This window comes from Pelodiscus sinensis, chromosome 1 (assembly GCF_049634645.1).
Source record: "Pelodiscus sinensis isolate JC-2024 chromosome 1, ASM4963464v1, whole genome shotgun sequence".
NCBI lineage: Eukaryota > Metazoa > Chordata > Testudines > Trionychidae > Pelodiscus > Pelodiscus sinensis.
The window spans coordinates 121,133,312-121,153,244 of record NC_134711.1 but is presented as its reverse complement, the minus strand read 5'-3'; the positions used below and the strand labels follow the sequence as shown (position 1 = coordinate 121,153,244).

General features: G+C 41.5%; 1 protein-coding gene across 9 annotated transcripts in view; it reads left to right on the top strand.

The window, feature by feature from the left end:
• The window catches only part of SCUBE1 (signal peptide, CUB domain and EGF like domain containing 1), a 293,808-nt gene that overhangs the window by 59,053 nt on the left and 214,822 nt on the right, over window positions 1–19,933 (top strand). For all 9 annotated transcript variants that reach the window (XM_006127719.4, XM_006127718.4, XM_075899443.1 and 6 more), the window contains exon 4: window positions 11,595–11,729. In XM_006127719.4, coding sequence (XP_006127781.2) covers window positions 11,595–11,729 — 135 coding nt within the window. The remainder of the gene's footprint in view (window positions 1–11,594; window positions 11,730–19,933) is intronic.

Below are 19,933 nucleotides of genomic sequence, written 5' to 3'. Positions count from 1 at the left end.
AAGCATACATCATTATATTTCTGGTATAGAATTTCATAAAACAATTTCTGTAGAAGCATATTGGTTGTATCCCTATTAAGTTCATTAGCACTTTCCATGAGTCTGTAATGGAACACATGTAATTAGTGTCTAAGGGCATGTCTACACTGGGGAATTATTTCAAAATAACTGCCCATATTTTGAAATAACAAGGTGAACGTCCACACTACCAAGCCTGTTATTTTTAAATAACTCCTGCTTGTGAAGAGGAAAAAGCTTATTTCGAAATAGTTATTTCAGGATTTATTATTTCAAAATAATTTATTTTGAAATAACCTGGTAGTGTAGACATTGCCTAAATGTATTAAGCCTAGGGAAGCATTTTTAATTAAATGTTTTCTAAGGTCTTGATAGTTAGAAAACATAGAGTTCTAACAAGATTCCTAGTAGCGTGTATCTGTGTAACACAATTAAAGGGAATGGTGCATCTCATTTTACATTTAAAAAAATTGCATGCAGGTAGTATCTGATTCTGTAAGGTCTTGATCTTACTTTTTTTAAGGCTCAACATGTAGCCTGAATAATCTCTTGTGCAGATTAGTCATATGTACGTGCAGAAACTGAACATTCTAGACTAGATCTCAGATGGCATAAATCGGCATAGTTCCATTCTGCCTATGACAATTTACCTTGACTGAGGATCTTCCCCCTGTGTGTGTTTTATAATCAAGGATTTTGTAACTTTGCTTTGTTGGATTGCAACATTGTAACTGCACAGAGTGAGAAAATGGGTCATTGGGTTTGGCTACCCTTTCCCCGAGTTTGGAGCTTGTGAATTTGGCAGGAATGAGGTAGTTTATTGTGAAGACAGCATTTCCCACTCATTCACTCTGACTTCCCAGCAAGGATATTGTTTGGCATAGTGGAATTTTTTACTCCTTTTCTCTTGAAGGGGAGCATATAACCCCTTAAAGTACATTCTAATTAGATTGGTTTCTGTGCTGTCCCAAATGTCTTTCATTGAAAGCCACATTCTTTCAATGCATCTGGGATTGTCCAGTTATTAAGAATCAGTTGGTCCATTACAAGATTATGGAAACCCAATATCATTTAACACCATCAATCTTCCTGCTTGGCATTACCACTGCTGCTGCTTTATCTGTGGGAATACCTTTTCCCTACTTGCTAAAAAGTGCACACTTGCCCTCTGGATCTCCAGTGTATCATCATCATCATGTTGTAACTTGAAATAAATAATTTGTTTAGTACTTATAGCGTCTAAATCTGACACATGTAAATTAAGGAAGCAGTAAAACACATTTTTCAAACCATATCTTATATAGTCAGGGAATAAAATCCCTTAACAGTTGTAAATTGAAGCAATCCATAAACAGATCTTTTCCACTATTCTGTGCTACAACTGGCAACTCACTCTTCTACTCCAGTCACCAACAAATGTTTTTCTGCATTCAAAACTTTCATTGTTACTAAATTTTGCCAGTAGATGGTTGAAAACTGGAATGCCTATCCATTAGGAAATTCTGGTATTGTTAAACTTGTTTTAATCCTAATGCAATGGAAAGTAGAAATAAACCTTTATCTGTGGGAAAGGTCATAAAGAAATTCTAACTGAGATGAACCTTTTTAAAATTCACAAATATTTATTCCATTTTACTTTGTTGAACTGAGTAATTTCATTTTAGGTTGGTTTGTCATTAATCTGCATTTTCCTGAGTTGCAATTAGTGCTCATGGGAATGGTAGTTCAGTTACCTCACTTGTACATTCTCCTCTGTGGGACAGGCCCTCATCTAGTGCATACAGAAAAATGGACACTTTGAACCTGAACTACATCTTCTATGGGCTTTGACAGTTCAAGCAAATACAGATTTAATGTAAGACTGACCCAAAGCAAAACATTTTAGTTCAGTTTGACCTAATCAGGATGACCATACATCCTGTTTTGGCCATGACAATCCCTTTTTAAAGCCCTATTCTGGCCATTCCAACTTTTTGGTACTACAAGTTGGAACTCCCTGGTCTGGCACCCTCGAGACCTGACCCGTCCCAGATGAGGGATTCTGCCAGACCGGGGTGTTCATTCCTGGTCCTCCTTCTTCCACGCTGCCATGAAGCCCCCCTGCCACACATGAGGCTCCCTGGCTTTAGCCCTCCACTGGGACTCTCTCATCCTGGAACATCCATGGTCCTGTCAGACCATGGATTTTGCCAAACCAGAGAGTCCCAGTTGAGAGAGTTTCAACCTGTGCAACAGCAGAACTAGGGGCTGAGCACTGATACCATTAGGCTTTCTGAAAACTCCACTGTGATGGAACAGGGCTGGGTTGCAGTGAGGGGGAGCTTCACTACATCCCTGGCAGCCAGCACAGGTGCAGGGTGAGAAGCACTGCATCCCTGATGGAGAGAGAGAGACTCTTGAGGAGACTGGGGATCACCCAGCAATTGTATGACTTGACTATAAGGGCATTGTGGGCCTAGGTCACCTTCCCCATGACATCTGTCCCTGGCCAGAGGGACCTGAGGCTGGAGCAGGTTGCCACAAAAGGTCCACAAGACGGGGGCTACTTTAGGAACACCATTACAGGCTTTTTGGTCTGATTCCATACTCAGTGTATGGCTGTACCTAATTTGTATAATTTAGTCCACAGATTACTGTTTAACCAATATTTTCAACCCTTAAGACCTAAAGTTAGTCTCCTAAATCCATGCTTAGGCATCTGAATAAAAGCAGTCTCATTTCCAAAAGCCCTGGATACCACCTATGGAAATTAATTGTATCCCAAGGAAATCTGTGGAAATTGTAGGCATATGCTACCTTTATTTAGGTATCTGTGGTTCCCTAATATGGATTTACGATACTAAATTTAAGGGCAACCAGATTTGAGACTATTGGCCTTTACTAAACCATTGTAATGAACATCGTGTGTAGAAAGGACCAGCTTCAAATACATCCATTCACGTAAATGTTAAAATATTTTGCCAAGGGAGCAGGTTAGCTTACTTTAAAAAGGCTGCTGGGGAATTAAGTTCTGTTCAGTCAGTATTGTCAGGGGACATGCATGTGTGTGTATAAAAAGGAGAGATAATTAAAAATAGTGTGTAGATGCTTCATGTAAAGTGTCATTTTAGTGAGCTTTTAGTGTTTGTTTTGAAAATGCTAAAAGTCGTGAAAAGTGTTTTGATGTCTTAAAAGGGCAAATTGTGGTCCTGATTGTTTATCAGAAAGAAATAAACAAGTGACATCAGCAGATTTGACCTGTGTGCTCTGTTGGCATAATAGCATTGAGGCAGTTTATTTCTGTTCAGCAAATGGGCAGAGGACATGCAAACCAGTATTAAGCTATCTGTTTGAAGGGAATAACATTATTCCCTGTTATGACAGAACACAGGCTTCAGCTACATTTGCAGACATTGGGAATTTTTTTTTTTTAAATCTTGAGAGGCTATAAAATATTTTTTCACTGTATTGTTTTGAGGTTCCAGTTTAAGAACAAAATACCATAATGAATAACCCAAACATTAGCACAGCAGGTTGGGAGCAATTCAGGAAAACTGGTTTGTTATCTTAGCCTTGGATGCTGAGCAGACAGTCTGGCTACATTTATAGTCTCCAAAAGTGATTTTTTTGTTGATTACAATAAGGATGATGATTTATTACTATAACTGGATAAATACCATTAAGAACTTCCCTCGAATTATTGCTTTTCAAAGGCATCTGCTTCAGCCACATTTGTGCTTTCCTGTGTTGCGTTTTCTATGGAAATTTGAGAAATCCAAATGTATTTGTACAAGCTGCCTCCGAGTGAATTTTAAGATCCCAGATTCAGGTGTTTCTATGAAAGACTGAGTGCTAACGAGCCCCCAATTATATTACATCAGTGACTGTGGAGTTGTAGAATAACTAAAGCTCAATAAATGATGCAAATTACAAGAGATGAGGCTTATGACACTTCCCCACCCTTCTGCAGTGGGGTGAGCCAGCATTGGTGCCCCAGTGCTGTCCCCCAGTGCCTTGTGGGCCAAATCTAGGCAAGTTACAGGTTACATCCAGCCCAAAGACTCTGCCTGGCAGAGGAGGAAGTGGTTCTGCATTGGAAATGGCAGTGCAGCGAAGCTCTGTCCCCTTCACAGGCTTGAGAGCTCCATCCCTGACATTCCCATTGGCCAGGGATCCTGGCCAAGGGGCGTGATGGGGGAGGACCCTGCAAGCCAGCACAGAGCAGTGTGGAGCCACTTGTGCACCCCCACCCCAAGCTGAGCTAGGTTGGCATCCCATCCCCCTCCTGCAACCTTCCTCCCACCCAGCTCCCTTTCACACATCCTCCTAGCAAGCCCCCAAGCCCCAACTCCTCTTACACCTTCCCCCCCTCCCCAGATCCCAGACCCTCCCCCACTCCATTCCTACACCTCCCTCCCGCCCCAACCCCTCCACTGCTGCACTCCCTGTCCTGCCCAGATTCCACATTCCCAGTCCACTCTCTTGCAGCCCCCTCCTGCTCACTGAACCCCTCGTTTTAGCCTCACCCCAGAGCCTAGGAGAACCCCACAAAATCTACTATCCACCAGGCCCTCAGAAGAGTTAATCTGGCCCTCGGAGGGAAGCCCTGAGCCCTGGTACACCCCCTCTCCCATGGGGATGGAATGTGTGGAGGACCCTGGCACTCTAAGGCTATGTCTAGACTACAGGCTTCTTTCAGAAGAAGCTTTTTTTTTGGAAGAGATCTTCTGAAAAAATTTCTTGTGCAAGAGAGCGTCCACAATTGCAAAAGCGCATCGAAAAAGCAATGCACTTTTTCGAAAGATAGTATCCAGACTGCCTTGACGCTCTCTCCCATGTAAGCAGTGATTGCTATGGACAAAGGGCACCTGTGCTTTTTCCTCTTCTTCCGAAAAACCTCCTTCTTCCCCGTCCACACACACCTTTTTGAGAGAGCTCTTTTGCAAAAAGGGTTCTTCCTCGTAGAATGAGGATTACTAATACTGCAAAAACCTCTGTTCTTTTGATTTACTTGTGAAAGAATGAAATTGCAGGGTGGACATTCCTCAAGTTTTGACAGAAAAACAGCCGTTTTTCCAAGGAAACTCTGTAGTGTAGATATACCCTGAGTTGCAAGAGAGGTGAGTGTCTTCCTTTTTTTTCTGCTTATCAACTGGAGGCTGCATTCGTGAGTTTCCTTCTGCTTCTCACTAGTATGTGGCCTCCTCTGATTTCTGTGGGTCAGTGGCCAGTGACCTAAAAAAGGGTCCCCACTCCTGTTCTAAAGGCAGCATGGCTCATGATAAAAAGACAGCTCTAAAGAATGTACAGTCTATGCAGTTAATTGATACATTTGTGCAATTTATTCTCCATCTTAGAGAGGTGCTTTAACTTTTAAGAAAGAAGAAACCCTTGAAGAGGTAAATGCTGCATTTTTTGTAAAGAATGTGTGTCATGTAGACAGACTTTTCAGCTAAATCTAATTGCCTCCATACACCAAAGGAAGAGGAAAAGCATGAAAAGAAACTGAAAAAAGATGAAAAACAGGTTCCCACATAGAACTATTGCAGGTAAATTGATGTTGAGAATAATTATTTCTAATTAGAAGGATCCATGAGAGATGGAATAACGAGATTACTAATGAGTTGTGAGCTGCTGCAATTATCTGTATTTATTATTTTTCCCTTTTCTGCAAAACTTGTTTGGCTTTTGCAGGTTATGGCAATTTTCATACTTTCTGTTTTTAAAGTAATATAGTAAGCATTCACAGCTGTCATCTTTTTTCTTCTCCTTATGAAGGCGCATATTTTCTGAACTGATCTATGCTTCCTGTAAAATTTCTGTCACCATGATGGTGGCTAAATGCTGAGCTCAATGATTTTCATTCATTTTTTCATTCAAAATGTCTTATTTTTTGTCACAATCCTTTTTTAAATCCAGATGCCAGATTTTTCAGGTATTTAGCTTTATGTGCATATGTTTTATCTGCTCTTTCATCCTGAAGATATGAGTATTTCACATCCACAGTCAGATATATCCCTTCTCTCATTCATTCATGCTCCTACTTATCTTTCCCTTATCTAAAGATGGTCCAATAAATGTGGCTAGCAATGATACCACTTATAAATCTCTTTCTCTTTTACATCCACGCCAGCTGATGTGTTCCATCACTCTCTTGAATTGACAAACTTGACACCCGTGGAATGAGCATTTCAGTAGGAACTGCTGTATACGATATTAAACCTACTGCCATTTGCTCAACTCCCACAACCACTGCCAAATATAATTTTGGTGCCTCCACTGTCCTCTCAAAATCAGATTTTCCAAGACACCTACTGCACAACAACATTGTTACACTCTTGAGAAGTGGAACGGGGAGGTGGGAAGAGGAAAACATAGCTATAATAAGTAGACCTAATGCTAAATTAGAAGTAGGTTAAGTTCTTGCGAAGGGAAGCTTGATTCAGATTAAACAAGAGACGTGAATCTTAGTCATTTTTTTAAATTTTAGTGTTCCATAAGTATTTATTACATTTTGTGCACTTTTACGCTTTCCAGTTTATAGAAGAAGCAGACACACAAAAATACTACAAAGTTAGCTATACACAGTATTTCCACCTCAGGAAGGCTCTCATGAGATTTGTGGCCAACTTCTAGATTAAAGAGGTCCAGAACACACTGAGGGTACGTCTAGACTACACAGCATAGGAAAAGGAAGCGGCTATTTAAATAATCGCCACTTCATTTAAATTTACATGGCTGCCGCGCTGAGCCGATCAGCTGTTTGTTGGCTCAGCGCGGTAGTCTGGACGCTCTGCGGTCGACATCAAAGGCATTTGTCGATCTCCCAGGTATGCTTCATCCCAGGAGGCATACCTGGGAGGTCAACAAATGCCTTTGATGTCGACCACAGAACGTCCAGACTACCGCGCTGAGCCAACAAACAGCTGATCGGCTCAGCGCGGCAGCCATGTAAATTTAAATGAAGCGGCAATTATTTTAATCACTGCTTCATTTTCCTATGCCGGGTAGTCTAATCTACATGCCTCTGTCGCCAGAGGCATGTAGTCTAGATGTACCCTGACTTGAAGGGTGCGTCTACACCACAGCGCAAGCTCGAAATAAGCTATGTAATTTGAGCTATGCAAATTGCATAGCTTATTTCAAGCTTATTTCAAGATAGCGCCAAATTTTGAAATAGACTGCTATTCTGACAAGTCATTTAATCCTCATGGAACAAGCTTTACCAGGACGTCAGAATAGCATGCCTGTTATTTCAATTGCATTTTGAAATATCAGGCATGTTGTAAAGATGCAGAAAATGCTATTTTGGGATACTAGATGCATCCCAAAATATCTCTAGACATACCCTAAGGTCCTAAATCAAACTTTCAGACCTTTTAGGACTCAAATCTCTACCTATTTCTCCTACAAGGTGGTTTTAAGTAAAAGAAGTTGTGCATAATTTTTATACAATTTAATTTATTACCATGTTTGCATCAATTCTCTTTCTCTTTCAAACTGTTGTGGAGTTTGCCACGTTTTTTTCCTGTTTGGTTCTCTCTTCTCCCCTTCCCACCTGAAGCTGTCCCTTGCATGTGCTCCTTGACTTCGCAGAGCCTGGCTAGAGCATAGTACCCCAATCTGCCTTTGGCCAGTGCAACATAGATAGTGACCACCTGTGCAGTGCAACTCCAGACATTGTACAATCTATTGTTCTAACCAGAACTATGTGAACATATGTGTCTTATATTCCTGGGTGCCTTCTACAGTGGTGCCTTCTACAGTGGTAGAAAGGGTTAGAGCAGCAGTCATTTGAAAGTGTGGCCAAATACATGTCCTCTAAAACCATGCCCCTTTCTTTGCTCCATCAGTCCCTCTCCCCCTGAACTGGCAGCTTCCCTGCTCAACCAATGTGGGAGGGGAAGATTGGTGCAGGTGCTCGTGATGGGATGCCTGAGATCAGCTCAAGTGAGAATGATTCTCCCCCTCTCTCATGATAAGTAAGAAATAAATAATCAGCAGGAAGTGGAGCCATTCTGCTGAGAAGATGGGTCCTTCGACCTTTGTCAAACCATTACCCCATAACCCTATAACAGAAAATAGGCTTGGGACCTCATTTAGCCATACCAGGAAATGGGGGAAAGGAAGCAGTACCTCCTAAAATGGGGTTACAAGCCCTGACAAAAGAGCTTATAGTCTAGAATAATCAGCAGTAACTGATAATATACAACAGGGGTGGGGAAGCTCAGGCCCAGGGGCCGGATGCAGCCCCCAGCATGCTTGGATATGGCCCCTGAGGCCCAGGGCTCCCCCCAGCATTGAGGAGCTCATGCTGGTAAAGGGTGGGGATTTTTTTGTTTGTTTCTCACTTGGGTGCAACCCCGACTGATTTTTCTGTGGGTCTGTGGCACTAACCCAAAAAGTTTCCCTACCCCAATGTACAAGCTGTCCTAATGAAATGTGCTTGCTTTTTTAAAAAATAAATCTCTTGTAATGTAAACAGAAACAAAGAAACAAAGTTGTCTGTCTGTCTATCTAATCAGGTACACAGTCTGGAATATTAAAATACGTTTGATTTGAATTTAGAGCAAATGTTCAAGAGAAGAAGAGCCTCTTATTTAATCCAAGATGGCATTTTCCTTCTGTATCTTGATTTAGGACTTATACTGGTCCTCTGCCATATGGAGTTATGACACATTTATCCCAGCTAAGTCTCTGCCTGCAGATTTTACAAACAACTGAGGGCCAGATTTTCATGTGCTCCGTCCTGGCCATATTTTCTAAGAGAGCTCAACACCCAGCATGCAAAGCTCTGTTGAAAATCTGGTCACTTATTTTGGTGCTTAATTGGGAGTTGAGCTTTCTGGAAAGTCTGGCCCTTAATACTTGTTCCTATGTTTTATCTGACTGCTATTTATGTGTTGAGCACCAATACCATTGCGGGAAAATAATGCAAAAAATCTTGAAGTCTTTGCTTTGAAATTTTTGAAGACATCCGAGAATATCCATGACTCACTCTCCCAGATCTGCAAGGACTTGAGTCCAAGTTTCTCTTGTGATTTCACTGTGCTTTGGCTAGGCCCTAATCTGAGTTAGCAATAGGCTGGCCAGGAAATAATTCATAAAATATTTTTTTTTGCAAAAATTATCAGTTAAATTATTTGATGAATGTTGTTCAGACAGCTCCAACTAAGTGCATGCTTGACACCATAGATAACAGAGGAGATATGGCTATTGTCATCTAAAACACAGTTATAAAATGAGCTTTAGGCAGGCTGATCCCGTGGTCAGATTAAGGCCAAAATAGAGGGTTAAATCAGTGATATACAGCATTGGTCACTAACTGGTCAGCTGCAATTGACTCGTCAATCCTTAGTCAATCCTTAGGAATCTCCGAGTTGGCTGCAATCAACCTATCTCTTGCCTATCTCAGCCCCACCCTGCCAGCCTGTTTCTGGGAGTGGCCAGCCTGGAGTGTGTGGGGAGGTAAGGGGGACAGGCATCTTGGTGTGCTACTCCTGCCTGCAAGGACTGCCCCCTACAGCTCCTATTGTCTGTGAATGAGAAACTGTGACCAATGGGAACAGAGGGAGCAGTTTTAGCCGGGGGTGGGGTGGGGCAGAGCACAGAGCTGCCAGCATATGTGGCATCCTGAGCCTGCACCCAATTTCCTCTCCTACATCCTGAGTCCCTGCCCTCACCCCCCTACCAGAGCAACCAAAGCCCCTTCTGCACCTCAAGCATCACATGGCTCTGATGTGTCTATTAGAATACATCTACTCAGCAGGGCTAAAGTCGAATTAAGCCATGCAACTTCAGCTACATCAATTGCGTAGCTTAAGTCGAAATAGATTCACTTGGCTTTTGGCACTGTCTACACAGCAGGAAGTCGAAGGAAGAACCCTCTTCCTTCGACTTTCCTTACTCCTCATGAAATGAGGGTTATAGGAATCAGAGTAAGAAGTCCTCCAGCTCACCATTGTTACGAAATAAAGGCTTTCTGTGTAGACATGCTCTTTGTTATTTTTGAATTATGTCAGTTATTTGGAAATAACACTGCTGTGTAGACATAGCCTTCATGTTCAGTCCAGAACCCACTCCAGAACCCACCCCACCTCTCTAAGAGATAAGGGAGTCTCTTATCTGGCCTTCCTAATGGAGTAGCTGGATGGTGACGCTCCTGGGTGGACAGGCTTTGAACCCACAAACCTGGGGTCAAGGCATAAAAGGAAGTAACACCATGTTGAGAATGGTGAGGAGGCAAGCAGTGGTTGTGAGGGAAACTTGAGGGAATAGTGCCTCAAAGTTTCTTTGCAAAAGAAGGAAACCTGTTCCCATCCTGGTTCAGGATACAGGAGAAGGCATTCTTACTCTGAAGGGCTTGTGTTATCCTCATTACAGTGCTCTGTGCCTGCACAAAGGACTGCATTTTCTGTCATGAGCAGTGAACATCACAGTCACATAGGTGGATCTCTGAGGTCGTAGGTTGCCAAGCTCAGCAGGGATGCCTGAGACAACCCTGCATCACAGGTTAATTACCAATCAGGTTTCTCTAGCACTTCAAATCTCCTGGATGCCGTGTGCCTGCTTAAGCAACATGGCTGGCAATTTCATATCCCATTGGCTTTCCTGAAGAAATAATGATTGCAATAGTCGTGCCAATCCGGCTGAGGCGTTTATCGTTTTTGTCTCTTTCTGAAATGTTGGAACTCTGTGATATAGCGGGTTGTTTGTTGGCAATGCCTCACAAAAGGAACAAATTGTGAGTTTCTTGGGTGGCAGCGACTCTATTGTCCAAAGAGTTAACAGGGAACAGGAATACTCTGCAATCTTTTAAGAGCAAAAGATGAGAGTGCTTGCAAGGTTGAATACAGGTCAGATATACTGAGTATATCTTTTAGCATCAGTGCTTTCCTGATGGTAAAACATATGTCTCTGCTAAACAAACCAAAGGGAGGTAATTGGGGAAAGGGGCAGAAGAGGAAGGAGGGGGACCCTCAAAACAGTCAGTAGCTAATGCTGCTTTTGTGGTTTTATATATTTGCTTATTAAAATGACAATACAGACATGGAACATTTAGATGTAAGAAGCCTTCCTTTAATTAAACAACATTAAACAAATGGACAAAGTAGGGGGTTATGACTTCAGTAATTGAAACATGCTGTTCTGTGCAAGACCAAAACTCTTTAAAGACTCTTTTCACCCAATAATGCCCTTTGTGTTTGCCTGCTTCTACCCCAGCTAGACATTACTGTAGGCCCAAAGTGGGCCTTTCCAAACGGATAGGGAATAAGAGAGCACAACACCACTCTTGGCAGATGGAGTCACAGCTCTTTAGAACATTAACATTCGTTGTGCTTTGCAAATCAGTTTGCAACTCAGAATGCCTACTGGCTTAAGCTGGATACCCCCTTTCCCACCACCCCCGTAGTTCTTTTAAAGTTAACTTTAAACCTGTGATGTGAGTAAAGGAATTAAATGGATTAATGTGGATTAACTATAATAGAGCCCATGGATGTTTCATTAGCTTAATTTACAGACTGCCTTTTGGTTGATGCTTGCTATTTTAAATATGCAGTCGGCGTGTCTATATCATAGTCTCATTTTTTCCCTAGATGTTGATGAGTGTCTGGATAACAATGGAGGATGCCAACAGATTTGTGTGAACACAATGGGAAGTTATGAATGTCAATGCAAGGAGGGTTTTTTCCTGAGTGATAACCAGCACACCTGTATTCACCGCTCCAATGGTAAGTACTCCGTCTCGGGGACATGATCCGTGGAGTTGATAACATATTCAGAAATTATGTTCTTTATATTTCTCTCATCAGATCACTGAAAATAGTTGTGCTATAGAAGTTGTATAGTGTTTTGCATCCATAGATATCTGTGAGGTGTGTCAGTTGATGGATTGGTGTTTTTGGTGGTGGGATCTTGAATCTTCTATTATGCAGCCACCTAAACTGACAACAGGTGCATTAGTAAGGCAGGGGGAAATGATTCTGATATGAAGTAGTAATATGTGGAATGTAAAACCGCTCACTATTGGAACCAAGAAGCCATTTAAAATGGCAACCTTCCACCTTAGACATTGTGATATCAGAACTTACATTGAAACAAATGGCCAATTTATTTGGGAAGTTATACACTCTTTTGCCAGAAGCCCAATAAATTTGATTGAGTTATTGATTGCTTATAGCCAGTATCTGTAAAATCAAGGATTTTCCATGCATCTGTGCTCATAAACTAGTGATGATTTTAGTTAAAGCAAACACCTCTGTAAATTTCAGGCACAGAGGACAAGCTTAGGTGCAAAAGGGGAAAAGAGCAACACAACTATAAATCTTTGCAATTAAGTGGCTACTTGATGTGATTGTTCAGTCTTCTAGTGACCCTAATATTAGTGGGAATACATTTTAGTAAGCTCAGTTAAAAAGAGGTAATAATGGCCCTCAAAGCAGCAAGATAAGTCTGGTCAACAAAATGACCACTTTAAATTTTCACTTGCCACACAAACAGGGTTTAAATTATTTTAAATCATTGTCGTTAACCAGAGGTTCCAAAACCTCATAGTCTAAACAGGAAGAACTTTCTTAAAACTCTAAATATATTTCTCGCAGTGTGCTTGTTGTGTGTTTAGTATTGCTGAGATACATAATAAATGTGATGTTAAAAATATGTTCAACCTAGAAAATATTTTGTTTCTCTGTTTTTTAAAATGGTTGTCAAGTTTAAAGCAACCAAAGCACTTGGATTTTGAGAACCTGCAATTAAGCTCCATCAGCCAATGCATTTTAAAGGTCGTTATCTACTAGATTTTTAGTCATTCTGTTCAATATAAATGGTTCAAATTTCTGTCCAGCATAAAGTAATGCTGACACACGGATATCCAACAGAGCAAGTAGCTGAAAGCTTAATGAAAACCATTTGCAAAGTGCTGCAATACAATCAGTATTTCAATTTGCACATTATAAAAAATCCCAGCTGAAATAAAAGGGAATGTAGATATCCGAGATGGAAGCTAAGGAAACAAATGAAAAATGAGATTCTGAAGGCAAAAGATTTTTATATGAAAGTAGATTTATTGCGGGAAATGGTGCATTTTTATGGTAAGGATGATTCTTAGTGTGCAGGAGGACTGGTGAAGCTGATTTAAAGGGTGACTGAGATATGCCCATAATAAAAATGTGTGGGGTGAATGTGTTTGTGCTAGCTGGTTTATAATGAATGTGTGAAATGAGATTTAATTAAAGCAACAGTCAAAATATTTGGGTCTGAAATAAGAGGTTCAAGAAGCCATTACAAAATGTATATGAATGCTCTATCACTTTTCAAAAATAAAGTGTCAATATTTTTTTTTTAAGTAAACATTGTTCTGTAGCACTGTGAACCCAGACACATTGGGCTAGCGCATTAGAACCAGGAAATGAAACTCGGTGATCTATTTTCTTTGTGCAAGCTTGGAGATGAAGTACAAATGGTAACCAGGCATCATGAGAAGTATATCAGATTCTTTCTATTAAATACATACATTTTTAGATTATTGTTTATTTTCAGTCTGTATCACTTGTGGGTGTCTATAAAAATTATGAGACAAAACAGAGGAGAGATTCTTTTATCAAAGTATTTAACTAGAAACCTCTTTAGTGCTCAAATGTGCTTATGTGGGTGCTCAGTGATTTGTGGGAGAAGGGCACAAGGATCCTCCAACCACATCTACACCCTACATCAGCATGTAGGTTCTAGTCACAACCCAAGCACAACAGTCCAAACATTTCAGCATGGATGTAAACTTTGAACACAGTTAGTCCCATTGATTTGTAAAAAAGGTTAAAATGGATGCCTATCCATACATTTCAGGCACCCTTGATATCATTTAAAAGTACATCCTACGTGACATACTTTGCAGAACAAAGTTTTCCCCCCGCTCAAATGATTTCCTGTTCTTGCATGTCCTCCCACCTTTTTTTAAAATGTTTGGTGAGAAGCTGTGCAATGTGCCCTGATGGAGCAGCCCTCTCTTATTTACATTAATTGGGGTCCAGCTTGAGAGCCTCTGCTGTGTCAGTGCTTTACAGTTGTGCATGCTTAAGTGATTTGGTATTCAGGGCTATACAAGCCACATGGAATTTAGAGGTGAGAGTAAAGGTTGCAGGAAGGAAGAGTTTGGAAGAAGCACCAGAAAATCAGTCTGTGTACACATGGCTGGAATGCTAGCTATAGTTGCAACACTTCTCTAAACTGGCTCTTAATTAAGAGAACTAGTTTAAGAAACATGGTGTCTTTTCATGTTATTAGCCAATGTGTGGTACATGAAATACAGTAGCAGCAGTCCATCTAGTACAGTGGTCACCCACCAACCAGTAGATCGGAATATACTGGTAGATCTTGGAGCCTCTGATAGGGGACCCTAACTGGTTTGGCTAAGAGGTTATCAAGCCCAACATTCAGCTCCTTCCCCCCTCCAACTGCTGCACATCTCTTGCCCTTTGCCCTGGAGCTGTCTCTTCAGGAGCCTCTGCATTCTGTGCAATGCAGGGGAGGGACAGGAGGGTGCTGATATCCAGGTGCCCTCTTCCACCCTGTATCCTTTCTCTACAGAGCAGAGAGGGGGCACAGCAAGATTTGGGATGGAGTTTGCTGGCTGCTTTTGGGAGTGGTGCAGGGCCAAGGCAGGGGTGAGCCTGGTGAGCCTGCCTTAGCCCCACTGTACCACCACCCAGGGGCCCCCTGGGGTAAACAATGCCCAGCTTGTGCCCACATCCTGAAACCCTTCCCCAGTCATGAACCCCCTCCTGTACCCCAAACCTCTGCCCTAGCCCCGAGCACCCCTGCATCCAAATGCCCTCCCAGAGCTTGCATTTAGAACCTCCTCAGGCACCCCAACTGCCTGTCCCAGGCTCAGCTCCGAGCCCCTCACACTCCAAATACCTTAATCCAAGACCAAAGCCTGCACCCCAACCCACTGCCCCAGCCTGGTGGGATGGAGGGAGGATGGAGTGAGCAGGGACGAGGGCCTCAGAGAAGGGGAACAAAGGAGGCCTGGCAAGGGTATTTGGGTTTGAGGTAGATCATTGGATTGCACTTAACAATTGAAAAAAGTGATCTTGTGCTTGAAAAGGTTGGAGACCCCTCGTCTAGTGCAATATTGACACTACTTGGATTTTACATGTCATGCAAGTTTGTTCAGGAAGAGAACCGGTCTCAATCCTCTCACAAATTTTAGCTTTGCCTTGGGAAACCTCCCTCGGATTGGCTGATTTCCCACCAGTTCCACCTCCTGGGAAAGATCCGCCAATCAAGGCTACTACAGGAAACAGACAGAATTCTCTTCCCTACCCTCCATTCTCCCAGGAGGGGGAAGGAGGAAACAGAAAATGCCCAGCAGCTCATGATAGCTCTGCTCCCACTTCTCCCTTCCCCTCGTGTGCAACAGCACTTCCCCTCTCTCTCTCTCGCTGCAATTCTAGGCCTAGCTTCCTCCTCTCTAGTGAAAGGGGGAGAAAACAACCCCTCTGCTGTGCTCTCCTCCCCCATAGCCTGACGAGTCTCAAAAGCTGCATCAGGAGTAGCAGAGGTGAGGTGGAGGGGGGCTGATCGGCTGTGAGGTGGACAGGAAGATGGGGGGGGGGTGAGATCTCCTGAAACAGTGTTCAAAATCACCTTCATAAATGTGGGATCCTGGGCAATACTAATTTTCGACCACCTGCTTGAGGTTGGGTGGTGAGTTTAAAGCTGAAAAGACCAACCCAACAACTCAATATAACACTTCATTTTCAATCTTATTATTTTCGGGGGAGTCTCTTGACTTTGGGGGGGTATGACACATGATCTTTGATCATTTGAGGTTGGCAATACTGTTAGTAAGACTCACAGCAAGGAAGAGCGTGTGATTATGAAGAAATTAAAGAAACAGAGCAAACAAGCAGCATCCTTTGCTCCTAACGCCAAAATCCACATAGGTTGCCACGGAGGCCTTGGCCCGGATAGCCACATTGCACTCCCCAAAGTGATAAGAAAGGGGAAGACTTCTGCACTAGTCATCAGGGGGTGGGGAGTGAGTGCAACATCCCACTTCACAATACGAATGCTTGCTGCTGCATACACTTCCATCAGCATCCAAAGGTATTGTCCCTGCCTTCATCTCAACATCTCTAGGAGTTGCTGGTGGAGCTTGGTTTCTGCACATGCCACTCACATCAGCTGTGATTAAAGCCACAAAAGTATATAGCGGGGATTTTGATATCCTCTTCTGTGCATCCTGGATGGCTTGTTTCCATGATTTCCAGAAGTTTTCTCATTATTCTTATGGGCAAGAAAGGTCAACATAAATTATCCACGGAGAGGTATGAATTTTCTAGTGCCAGGGTTAGACTGATGTTCAAGTTAGGACACATATTCGTTGTGCAATGTTTGTTTTATTTTACTTTTCCCATTACTGACCAACCCTCACAGAATCTTTCGGGGAAAAAGCTCTGCCCAGGAAAATGTGATTCATTTATTTATGCTTAAGATTGATTTCATTTCCCCGCAGATACTTTAGTCTGCAAAAAGAAAAGAGAGGGAACAGGAAGAGTATTTTATGGGGAGGGACAAAACTTAACAGAACATAAAAGAAATTTGCAGTTGTGCATCTGGTTGCAGAAGTAGGCTGTGGTGACTAGTAAATTATGTAAGAGAAAAAAAACTATGTTTCATGGTGCCTTTAATAGAAACCAGAATTAGCTACCTACTAGCCTTAACTTGTCTTTAACCCATTAAGTAATGTGCGCTCCAGAAATCCTGGGAAGATTAGTATTTTAGGCACTATCTACACTACATCAAACAAGACTACAGTAACACAACCTAGGTACCTAGGTAGCCATATTTTCTTGTTCATGTAAAAACAACAAGGAGTCTCATGGCACCTTAAAGACTAACAATACATAAGCTTAAGCCTTCATGGGTCAAAACCACTTTGTCAGATGCATGGAGACTAACACAGTGGTTTTGACCCACGAAAGCTTATGTCCAAATATATCTGTTAGTCTTTAAGGTGCCACAGGACTCCCTGTTTATAGGTACCTATTTAATTCATGCCATTAGACTGTACATGGGGGCAATTGGTATAGCATTAGTTTTCTCTACAATTAACACTCCTCTAGTTCCTATTGCAGGGGGCATGTATACAAGCCCTTAGATACAGCTTAATTCTGTGTCTATGCCACACTCCACCTGGATATATGATCCACAGCCTGTGTAGACATGCCAGAAGTAGCTTTGACATAGCTAGGTCACGTAACAATATGGGCTATACAAGTTCACCTGGTGTGTATGGCTTCACTGTTACTGTTCAATTTGATTTAGGTGACTCGGATAGTAACTTGGAGATGTCCGCACATGCGGCATTCACACATCAGACTGCAATGTAGCCACGCTCTATAATTCTGCTAAAGACTTAGACTACCTTGGTCTTCCATCCATACAGGCTCTGCATCAGTAGCCATGCAATGCAGCTGAAGTGTTATTACTTATGAGAGTCTCACAAAAGCATACTGAGTATATAATCACAAGCACGCCACCTTAAAATCTGTCTTTAATGTTCCAGAAAGAAACATCAGTTGTTTCTGCTCATATATAGATTTTGCTTTCATGATTTTATGTATTTTTTCTGTGAATTAGCCAAAAAAATTCCACATATAGAAAGACATGCCATTTAAAACCCTAACTTTGATTCTCTATCGAAGACATATTGACGCTGATGGGATTATAGCCGCTAATTATTCATTACCAAAGCCCCCTCTATCCTGGCAGCATCAGGCAAACTAAAAAGGCAGGAATAATTGGGGAAGGTGGATTTAAGGGGTAGGAGGAAGCAGATGGAGAGGAACTGAGCTATAAAACACAGAAAATTATGGGGGTTTGGTCAAATTGTGTAAAAGCCTTTTAAATGGATGTTGCCATGGTTTCTCAGACCATTTAAAAGCAATTTGCTGTGGAGTTGCTTGTCCACTTCTCCTTATCCCACAGGGAAATGGTGTTCATTTGAAACTTATTAATTGTGTAGTGCTAGTCTAGAAATGATCTGATGGAAAGTGATGGTTTGAAGCCTGGTGTCAGTTATGGTATATACAGAGATGATTTTAAAAGTTCACTTACTTCTTCAAACTTCTGGCTTCTTTATTGTTGGACAAGAAAATTATACTCAGCTCAGGTTTTTCTCCCCCTCCATCCCAACCTTGGATTTATTTATATTCTCACCCTGTTTTTCATAATTCCAACAGGATTCCGCAGCAGCCAGATAGCGCAAAGCCTGAGTCTTAGAGTAGAAATACCACCCAGTGGTAAGAACAGGGTGGGACTGCAAGTTGTACTTTGTTGTGTTCCCAACTCTTCTGATGAAACTGTGTGATCCTGGGCAAGTTCTTAGCCTCTCTTTAGCATAGTTTAGCCATGTGTAAACTACTGCATAAGGTCTTCATAAGGTGAGATTGTCAGTTTGAGAGCCCATGGTGAATGGCTTCATGGAAATACAAATCATATATTAATATTGAATATTAGTTTGTAAGGATAACTGAATAACTAGTGTGTTGCCACATCTCCATAGCTTTGGAACATCAGAGATTCTCATCTACATTTTAAAAGTTCCTTAAACATGGACAGCCTGATAAATTATTTGGATGTACCAAACCTTACCCATTCTAAGAGCAGGTGCCCCAGGCAATGGAACAACTTCTATTAACAATAGACTGTGCCATTGCAATTTTAAATTGAAATCCGAAAATACACTTACTATGTTAAAAGAGAAAAATATGAGCATGAGGTACATTTTAATGAAATCAGTACCTCTACACTAACATGACTGGGAAAGAGGTATTTTGTCTGATAAAACTTCATTGTCTCAGGAACCTTTTGCTAAATCATAACCAAATATTTAATAATAATAATAATTAATAATAATTAATAACCCATCAGCTTTTTCATTTGCATTAGCTATCAAGTAAATAATGTAATGTGACTGCTTATCTGTAACTGCTTTGGAGAGAGAGGATACAGAAACAAAGAGCAGTATTAATATTTTAAATCTCATTGTTCTTTGATAAAAATGTGCATACCCTAGCAACATCACTACTCTTTGGATTGTAAGGTTTCCTATCTGCTGTATGAGCACTGTGTGTGAGAGTATCCCCCTCTTGACTTTTCAGTGCAGTGTTCTAGACTAATAACTGATTTACTCATGAGGCACCTTATTCATAAATAGCAGTCTATAGACATAACATTTTTTAATCCTTGTTGTTTCTATAAATAGTGAGAGAGTAGAACACTCAACAGTCTCTGCACTATAATGCACCACTTTAATAGGGTGAGTTTTAAATAGAAATGCAAACACTGGCCAGTTGTAGGGATGGATTGTAACACTTTAAGTACCTCAATAAAACTGAAAAACAGACAGAAAACATTATTGCCATTTGGAGCTTAGTAAGCCATACCTTATTTTATCTTCAGGGTTTTTGCCTTTTAGTTTAACCCAATTGATGTTTTCAAGCTTTTCTACACGACTACGATGGATGGAAACTTAAGCCTGTTTTTATGAAAGCCCGAAGTGACTTGGCCGAAGCATCAGGGGAGTTGGTAGCAGTGCAGAGTACTCATATAGCTCTCCCATTCCACCTGCCATGAAAAATGCTAGAAGTGGTCTAAAGCTGTACTTCAGTTTAACATTTCACATGTCTCCTTCAGACCAGAGAGTGTCCCCTAACATTTGACTAGCGCTTTGGTTTAGTACTGACTCAGGGAAAAGAGTCCCAGTATTCAGTTACTAATACCATTTCTTTCTTTTGTTTCTGACTATGATTTGTGTCCCAAGATACTGGACAGTTAGCTAAATTTAATGATTGTGATTTCACTGAAACTGAAAAACTGAATCTTTCAAAATTCAGAGACTGCTATGTGCCTCAGCAGAACAAAGTAAGTT